Source organism: Diorhabda carinulata, chromosome 10, assembly GCF_026250575.1.
Source record: "Diorhabda carinulata isolate Delta chromosome 10, icDioCari1.1, whole genome shotgun sequence".
Taxonomy (NCBI): domain Eukaryota; kingdom Metazoa; phylum Arthropoda; class Insecta; order Coleoptera; family Chrysomelidae; genus Diorhabda; species Diorhabda carinulata.
Genome location: NC_079469.1, coordinates 13,085,456 through 13,094,747, shown reverse-complemented (window position 1 = coordinate 13,094,747; position 9,292 = coordinate 13,085,456). Strand labels below are relative to the sequence as shown.

The window sequence follows — 9,292 nt, the reverse complement described above, 5'->3', positions numbered from 1 at the left end:
GCCAGAATCAATAGCAAGGGGAATATCTTTCCATTTGGACAAGGAACCTTTTTTCAATTGAGTAATTTGAACTTGCGCTTTATTTGAGTAACTTATATATTTTCATTATCCTACATTGAAAATTTAAAATACACCTTTATCGGTCCAGCCGTCCTTAAGTTAAAAGTGCTCACACCAACAGGTGTTTGCTTCATACGAGGGTATTCTGAGAAGTTTCCTTCAACAACCATGCCAGCATTAGTCGATATAAGTTGGGAAATATATTTCCGTCAGCGTTGAAAGATAATCATGTGATTTGATCCATTTTGGACGCTTAGTTTGTGTGTCATAATCGGATGAGTAAATGAGTCAGTTGAAATGGAAAAGCTGATTATCGAACTGTCATTGGATATTTGTTTCTAAAAGGCATTTAAACGAGTCCGGATTAGTTTAACTAATAACGAGTGATAGGGACATTCAGAAACTGATACTGCTGACTATATTATCGAAAACAGTCACCAAATGGTAGTGGACGACCGTCGAATTAAAGTTGGAGAACGTATTTCCTTATACTGATATCTGGTCTCTACATAACACATTCTCGTCCATCGCCTCGTGAGATGTCACATTAATAACGACTTGAACGGGTGGGAAAGAATAAAACAATTCAAAAGATTCATAACCATATCATCTAAGAAGTCTAAGGAGCTTCTCGTAATGTAAAGAAACGAATTAAACTAGTGTTCGGTCTTCCGACAGGTCACTGCCCAGTTTAATACCATCTACCAAGACGATAATGCGAATTGGGTGGAAAAAAACTCAAAAAAACAGTATCCTGTGGGAGAAGTTTACGTATTTCGGAAAAGAAAGGAATTATATGCAGAAAGAAAGTCAAAATCTTGATCACACTAGTGAACGCTATGTTTTCTGTTTTGAGGATATTATATGACCATTTTTAAATGCTGTAGCCTTTGAATAATCTTCACTAAACGCTTTTTACTTGTACAACCACTGTGACGCATCAACGCTGAACAATTGAATGAATTTATCAGTCTAAATGTAACTTCACAATTGAGGGTGTCGTTATAGAATTATATTTTTATAGTGCGATGGGCCGGTACATTATTTCCTCCATAAAAACAATTTATTAATCGAGCTTTTGTGTGTTACATATTAACTTTTATTTACGAGTATGTAGTAATTTTCAGTTCCATTCCATTATAATAACAGAAGTAATTTTACCAAGCAATACCTGAAATGTGGAGACGGTGGATGATAACAATTTATATTCGTATTAACACATAAAAAACGGATGAAATAGAGAAACATGTTTGATTACATCTCCTAGATTCATGTAAAAGACTATGAAAAAAATTAGTTATAACTTACGTTATTCTTCAGGGAATAACTATACCCGTACGTCATAAATTTTCCTCTGAAATTGCCATTTTGTTCCAAATCTACTACTGCCGAAACAAACTACATCATAGGCTTACCAACAAATATGGTAAGTTTATGGTGATGAATGCCAATGTAAGAATTGGTTTATTTGATTTCATTCCGAATATTTTTAACTTAAAGATGAATCTGCCCTAATTGACAAGCCGTTGTCTGAAGAATTCTTAAAAAACACACCCACTTATTTTATTTAGCGACATCGATCGTTTACCTGAAACTGGAAACTTGATTTTAAGAAAAAAATTTAAAGGGTTGTAGTTCCATTTGTGAACCAGTCGAAATAATGAGTAATTTTTGAAAAAAAAAAAAATGATTGAATTCTGAAGAAGCTCCACGTACAGTTTTGTATTCACGTGAATGAATGGATTGCAAGGGTTTTGTGACTTGATATGCTTGATCCAAGAGAAACCAATTCGGCTCTCTACTGTGGGAAACTCTTGCGCTCGGAAATTGATAGTATTAGTTTTAATTACTCAGAACTTTCGAAAAATTACTTCCCAAAATTGATCGAATTAGAACATATAGAAACCACGCATTCGTAGAAAAAGTACAGTGTGCGAGAAGTGAGAGAATGACAAACTTATTTTGATTTTACGTTCAGGAGAAATACGCAATTGTTCCGACTTATTGTCCAATACTATTTTATTATTTAGAATTTTCCTCGTGACTTGATATCCGTACTATCCGTACGTGTGTTGTCTTTTAACGTATGGTATCGAAATTTTTGATTTGACCAATTTTATATCATTAGGTACATTGTAAACAAAATACTATTTTTCAAAATTGCTGTTACTAATGAAATTTCTCAATCGGCGGCTATGGTTTTATTTTATTATGTGACATATCTTTTTGTTGAATAAAATTCCCTATAAATTCAAATTGGAAATTTTTCGCTCAGATATTTTGCAACTTTTATTCGGTTAACTAAAGACGTAGAGGTGAGTTTTCATTTTTCTTTGTTATTAGTAAAACAAAAACTACTTAATATGATGCATTGATCACATCAGAAGATATTCAAATCATAGTTAACTTAATTACTTAATAACTTAACACAATTATATTTATTTAGACACCTTTTGGTAGTTTATATCTTCTCAAGCTTTCTCTTTTCTTAAGACTTATCCTTGTTTCTTCTATTATTCAGCCTCTTAAGGAGTAGATGCTCAGCCTTCGTGCTATCTCTTGGGAGGTCTACAGGGAGGTCTCCTTGAAGTTGCTTTTTCATCTTTTGCCCATTTAGTCCATCGATCTTCCATCATCTTGATCTGTTGAATCATACTATAATATGAATCTGAAGATCTTCTCTTATAGTTTGTTTCCAATTTGATCTCTTAGACTCATAGTTCATTGCATTCGCGGATGACATAGTGTTATCAACAAGATTGGAGAGAGAAATAGAAAAGATTTTCAGTGAATTTTGGATGGACCAAAAACATATTGACCTACATATGAATCAACATGCGCAAGTGGGACACTGATAAAAGCAAAAATACTAAATGGATCGCACTTGGGAAATAATATAGTTTTGAAGAAGTTAATCACCATCATTATCAAAAGAACTGAGAGCATAAACCTTATAAGGGTAGAAAAATTCAGAGCGTATGACACAATAGTAGAAAATACGGAAAATCGAGAACTGAATATGATTTACAAAACGACGAAAATAAATCAAAAGGTGAAAGTACAAAGAGGAATATGTTTCCAGCACATTGCCATAATACTACAGGAAAGAATTGTAAAAATGGTGCTAGAGGAAGGAAAAGGAGTAGAAAGAATAAGAGAAAGCCAATTGCTACAAGAAGTAAAGGGGAATACAAAAAAGTAGATATGATCGAGTGGAGAGAAATAATAAAGAACCGAAGAAAGTGGAGAAAAATAGTAAAGATGGTTAAGAAGATACAATTAACAATGTAAATTGTTCTTGCTAAAGTTAGTTTGAAGTGATACATAATTACTTCAGTGGTGAGACAATAAAGTCAGTGTTTGTTTGTAGTATATACAAGATTTTTCGCACAACCACTTAATGACTTTTTATTGGCATCGCAATCGATGGCCAAGACATATTTTATTTGCTTTTCAATTCTGCTCTAGATATTAACAGCACGGTAACAGTTGTGGTGCTTAGAACCTTTTTTTTTGTTTTTTAAAAATTCATTTTCGAACGTTCTCTTAGTTTTTCTTTTTTTTTTTGTTATATTTGCTACTTACGGTTACTTAGGGAAGGCTTTATGTTCTACTTGTATCAGTTTGTAATGTTCTGTTCCTTCTATATAATCCACATTCATTACTACAAGGTTTGCTACTTAAGTTTTGCGATATGTCAACACTGTTGTGAATACGTTAAATCTGACATTGCTGAAAAAATTCAAACGCGGTGCTTCAAAACAGATCGTGACGAATATGAATCCAAAACTTAACAACAATCGATTGTATTGGTCTTTCAGACAAAGCCAAATCTTACAAAATTTGTTCGCACACACACACGATTCAATTCGAAACAAATGGTCACCTGTTTCTTAAAAATAACTGGACATGTTGTCGACTTTCCATTACAGGAACGTAGAACGGTCAATTCTGAATAGTACACCATCATTTGTTTGCCTGGACTGTTCGAGAAATCAACGATACCTATTATAGAAAACGAATCAATCCTCATCACGAGAATGCGAGCTCTCGCAGATCAGCTCAAACAAAAACGTTTTTGAATAATCGAAATACCGAATTGTTGGTCACAAAATGATTTATTCTTGGAAATCCAAAATAAATTGCCACTTCAACGTTTTTATACACCTGAAAAAGCGGTTTATGTATTAAAATGACATGTTTTGGTGGTACCTCAATTGAAATGGAAAAAATGCTTCGACAAATGGTTCAATCGCATGCAAAAGAATCTTTTGGAATAGGACCCTATCCAATTATAAATATTTGTTTTTTTGTCTAACCCAAAACTTAAGTAGCAACTTCTGTCTATACATAAAGATTGTTTTAGTTTTTTTCTGTTTTCAATATTAACCTTATCTGTCTAGTTATTTCATACTTCTTGATAAGAGTGTTACATCGTTAATATTGATAGAGTTTGTATTTGTTTGGTTATCATGGTGCCCATAGTTTTATTTCAAGCGATATTAAAAAAAGTGATGATAGTTTATGTCCTTGCCTTACACCTCTATTGAATTCCAATTTCTTGATCTCGATTGTTTAATAACATTATCCATTATAATAGCCACCCCAATATTTTTTCAGACTTCTTTAAGCGTTTGTCAATGTTGTTTTAATATTCAACAATGCTAATTGTGCATTTTAAATATTTTCATATTAAGTTCATTTTATTTCGCGTACAATATGAATTGTACTATGAGTGTTTTGATGAAGTCAAAATGCGTGTCAGTACTATTCCTAACATATTGGAGTTAGCCTCAAACACAATAGAAAATTTCACTATCTGGAAAAATTCTTTTTCTGAAAATGTGTTACTCCCATATTTTGCTGAATTAAGAAGTACAAGTTGTCCTCGCCATGAGCTATCTACACGCTGCTAAAAAGTATCCTAAATGTTCACCATTAATTCCACCTCTACGATTTACAGCTTAGATACATTTAGTTACATTTTCTGAACTTCTATGAACTTCAAGATAAACAACATTACAACAGAGCTCTTATAGTCGATATACTTATCACCAGAACAAAGTAATTTAGATAGTTTATGATATCTTCTATTGTGACAACATCAAACTCTATTTTCAAATTATTGAAATGATGTATGCGCTATTCGAAAAGTTGGAATTAATAAGTTGGTTGCTGTGGGCGAAGAAATAGCTTGAGATTTTAAAATTAAAAAAACCTAATTTTCATATGTGTGTGGTGACGTTACAGCCGTGAAAAAACTGGAACTCTGAAACTCCACCGCAATTAACGAAAGTTACATCGACGACGACATAATTAACAAACTAGAAAGTTGAAAATTGTGGAGATAATTAAAAAGAGTAACTACACAAACAATATTACAAGCCACTATAGAAAAACTTATAATATGACGGATGAAGACAACAAACTTTTAATAACTGTCGTAAGATTAATATTTCTAATTATTATGTTGTATTATGGTTGTGGAAAAGTACAGTATTCTATTCGTGGTTATTGGTTATTACTCGCTAATTGATAAATATACTATTATTAAACGTTTTTTTTAGAATTGTGATTAGTAAGCTGCGTTACCCTATGAACACACTGTATAATATCTTGATGTTGAATTCTTCGTCTGTAGAATAGATATTAATATACGAAATTTTATTAAATATACTCATACTTAAGCCTTTGCTCAACTGATCACGAAATGTGGATAATACAAATAATTTAGTAGTATTTATTTTGTTTTCCAGAATGAAACGTTTATTACTTCTTTCCGTCATCATCGGGTGTTACATTGGAACAGATGCTGAAAAATGTAGAAGACCAAACTTGAGTCGGAATTTCGTTTATATCTATAGTACTACTGGCAAAGTTCCTGTTAAAATCGGCAGATGCCTATTCAATAATACAAAAGATACATATTCCGATATTTCCGATAATTGCCGCAAAGCGTTCCAAACAGGAGTATTCATCGATAAATGGTCGGAATCGAATAAAATCTCGGATAAAGGTTCGCCAATTGAGTTAGAAGAATACGTATCAAGAGCTGATTTGATTAAGAACGAAGTTGATCTCAGATCCGGTTCTGAATGCAGATACGACAGAGGTTTTTGTTATGATCCCACTGAAACCAATTCATATGCCGTTGTTTGGGAAATATTTGATAGATCCAAAGTACAATGTCCTGAGCAACTGTATAAAGTATTTGAAGGAGATGTAGACATTTGGGATTTCCAACCGCAGGGATTAAAATACTTATTCTATTATGACAATTTTGCCGATGCAGCTTTTTCTTTAGGTCTACAATCCCAAGGTAATTGTCAAGATACTGATGTATGGTATACAGAAGAGGGTTACGTAGTTTCGAAGACGCCACTAAAAGCTAAAAATATGGATGGTTTTGCATCTCTCAAAACAAAGACTGGGATAAAAGGAGTGAAAGGTGGAATAAAAGGTGGGGTAAAAGGGGGAAGAATAACAATTATGCCACCAAATCGATTATATTTCTCTTTGAAATCGAAAAAAATCGTCAGCGAGAATATTATGAGAAATTGTGATATTCTATCACTCACATTAGAACAAGTTATCGATGAAATCAATTCAGAATATTTGGACGATTCTCAAAATTTACATTTTCTTTTGAAACGCTATTACGACCTCATTCAGAAAACTAAAGAAGATATATTGGAAATTATTAAAAAAGAGAGTACATTGTATCTGTCGTTAGAAATGAAACAAAAACTTTCTGAATTATCTCAGAAGTTTGAAAAAACATTAATTGATATTACAGATATTAAAAATACGTTAGAAAGTGCTGGAAATTTGAAAGGAATAAGAGCAGACATTGATAACTTACATCTTGAGATAAATAAACTTTTAAAGAAAAATGGGGAATACGATGATTTAATCAAACGACTATCAACGTCAATAGAAGAGCACAGTAAAGCATTTGACGATAAAGATTCTGAACTACAAAAACTTTCAGTAAAATTGGAAGAACTTCAAACTTTTATAAATAATCAACTTTCTACTATGATAACGAAAAATGAGGTTTACGACAAATTACATGAACTAGAACAAGGATTCCACAACAAAGTAAAAGAATTAGCGATGAACGTAACATTACTTTTGTTGCAACATGAAGGGAGCGGAGGAGTTAAAGGAAAAGGTACTGCTAATGCAGAACTTGAACAAGTAATTATAGAGAAACTTAAAGGCTTTAATTTAGATCAGCAGCAAGCGGCCATTGATTCGCTCAAATTAAAAATGGAATTACTTTTTGATCAACTAAAATCTGAGACATATAATAATGCTACATTATTGGAAGAGAAAATTTCAAAACAAATAGATGATCTAGCTGCTCAGAAACAACCTATTTTGGATAGACTTGATAAAGTTGAAAAAAACATTGATGAACTAAATTCGCTGATAGATAATTTGAAGTTGGATCTAGATAAACGTGAAAAATCACAAGATAATATTTTGAAAGAATATGAAAATAAAATAATAAAAATATGGGAGAATTTTGATACCTACGATAAGATAATTTCAGATCTAAAAAAAGACTTGTCAGATTTAAGAGAGAAAGAAGTAGATTTTCAACCAGTTTACAAGAAGATCGATGATTCAATAGAAGAAGCATTGAAACCACGTGACCGAAGATTGGATAATTTTGAAGATATAACTTCAAAATTGACAGACTCCATCCAAAGAGATACTTCAGAAGTAATAAGTCTTCAACAGCAAATCGACGAAATAAATAAAGGATTGAAGAAAGTTGATGATCTCAAACTTGATATAACCGACGAATTTGAAAAAGAAGTCAGACCTGTACATTCCCAGCTGTTCAATCTTACCGGGGCATTGGAAGAACATTCAAAAAAACAGACTGCCACTCACGAAGATTTACAAGATGCTAAGAACTCAATACACTCAGAGCTGGAATATTTAAAACGACAAATACAGGCAGCTGGAGATCAACTCAATGCCACTATTGAAGATAACAGTGATTCGATTTCGAAATTAATAGAGCAAGATAACATTTTAAAAGCATCGATTGAGAGTCTTGAACAAGAAGTTGGTAATCAAGATAAATTTGTTAAGAATTTAGATACCTTTGTTAAAGACAAAACAGTAAAATATGATTTAATGAACGAAAATTTGGATCAATTAATAAACAAATTAAATGAAAATGTAACAGAGCTGTACGGTGCTATAAAGAAACACGAAGAATCAATTTTAGAGCTTAGCAAACAATGCGAAAAAGCGGCACTACAAAGTAGTTCTAAAGTGAGTGGTACAAAAGGAGGTGTTAAATCCAGCAGTGTCAAAACTACTTATTATCAACAAAACAGCGGAAAAACCGGAAAAGTTGTAGAATATTCAGTGGATGAGGGTAGCGACGGGTCTTATACACAAACTAAAACGACCCAATTTGTTAGAGACAATCACAATGAAGAGATTGCCACGTTACGCAGTCAACTTTCTGATGTCCTTGTGGAATTGACAACGCAGAATATGAGAATTTCGCACTTGGAAAAAACAGTTTATGAGTTGAGTCATAAATTAAAAGCGACAGATGACGCTTTGACATATTCAACTAAAGCACTCGATCAAAAAATTGATATTACAGAAGAATTAGTATCAAGTTGTTGTCACAAATCTAGTTATACGGGAGTAAAATCGAGTTACACAGGGGTCAAATCTGGTTATACAGGTGTTAAACACTAAATTTGATGGAATAATTACTTGTTATCCTAATATAATTGATATGCTTGAAATTTTTGTAAATATATTTTTATAATAAAATATTGTATCTCATTTCATTTCCAAAATTGTCGTTTTTATCATAGTTAGCGTAATTTTAGTTGATATCGGTTACCAATAATTGGTAGTTAAAATTGCAAGGCGTAAGAAATGTCCGAAATTTCTGTTAATGGATACAAATTTTGACTATAAATTATCAATTATCAACAGGTGCAAAAATGTAGGGGTTAGATAGAATAGAAACTGTTACTTTCTAATAATTAGCTGGAAAATAAGGTATTCGGTGAACTTAAAATTCATTATCATAGATACTTAAGTACTATTTAATAAATTAATTGTCTATTTTTTAATAAGCGGGGTATGATGAGTATTATGCCCGGTTCACATTATTCCAATCCAGTAATCCAGTCCAGTGCTGAACTAGATCATGTCATCCATATTATTACACTAATTCAAAAGC

At 32.3% G+C, this 9,292-nt stretch overlaps 1 protein-coding gene across 2 annotated transcripts; it reads left to right on the top strand.

The window, feature by feature from the left end:
• Nucleotides 1–2,333: 2,333 nt before the first annotated feature.
• On the top strand, nt 2,334–8,900 carry LOC130898707 (uncharacterized). Of its 2 annotated transcripts, none has more exons than XM_057808175.1 (2): nt 2,334–2,375; nt 5,817–8,900. In XM_057808175.1, exon 2 carries the CDS (start codon nt 5,818–5,820, stop codon nt 8,794–8,796), a length of 2,979 nt encoding a protein of 992 aa, XP_057664158.1. In that variant the 5' UTR covers nt 2,334–2,375; nt 5,817; the 3' UTR covers nt 8,797–8,900. The 2 variants fall into 2 exon arrangements, with proteins under 2 accessions (XP_057664158.1, XP_057664157.1); XM_057808174.1 differs by having other exon boundaries at nt 2,348–2,375; nt 5,798–8,868.
• The last annotated feature ends 392 nt before the right edge of the window (nt 8,901–9,292 follow it).

What these genes read in the sequence shown, in the direction of transcription:
- LOC130898707 (XM_057808175.1), top strand. Translation starts at nt 5,818, where the DNA reads ATGAAACGTTTATTACTTCTTTCCGTCATCATCGGGTGTTACATTGGA.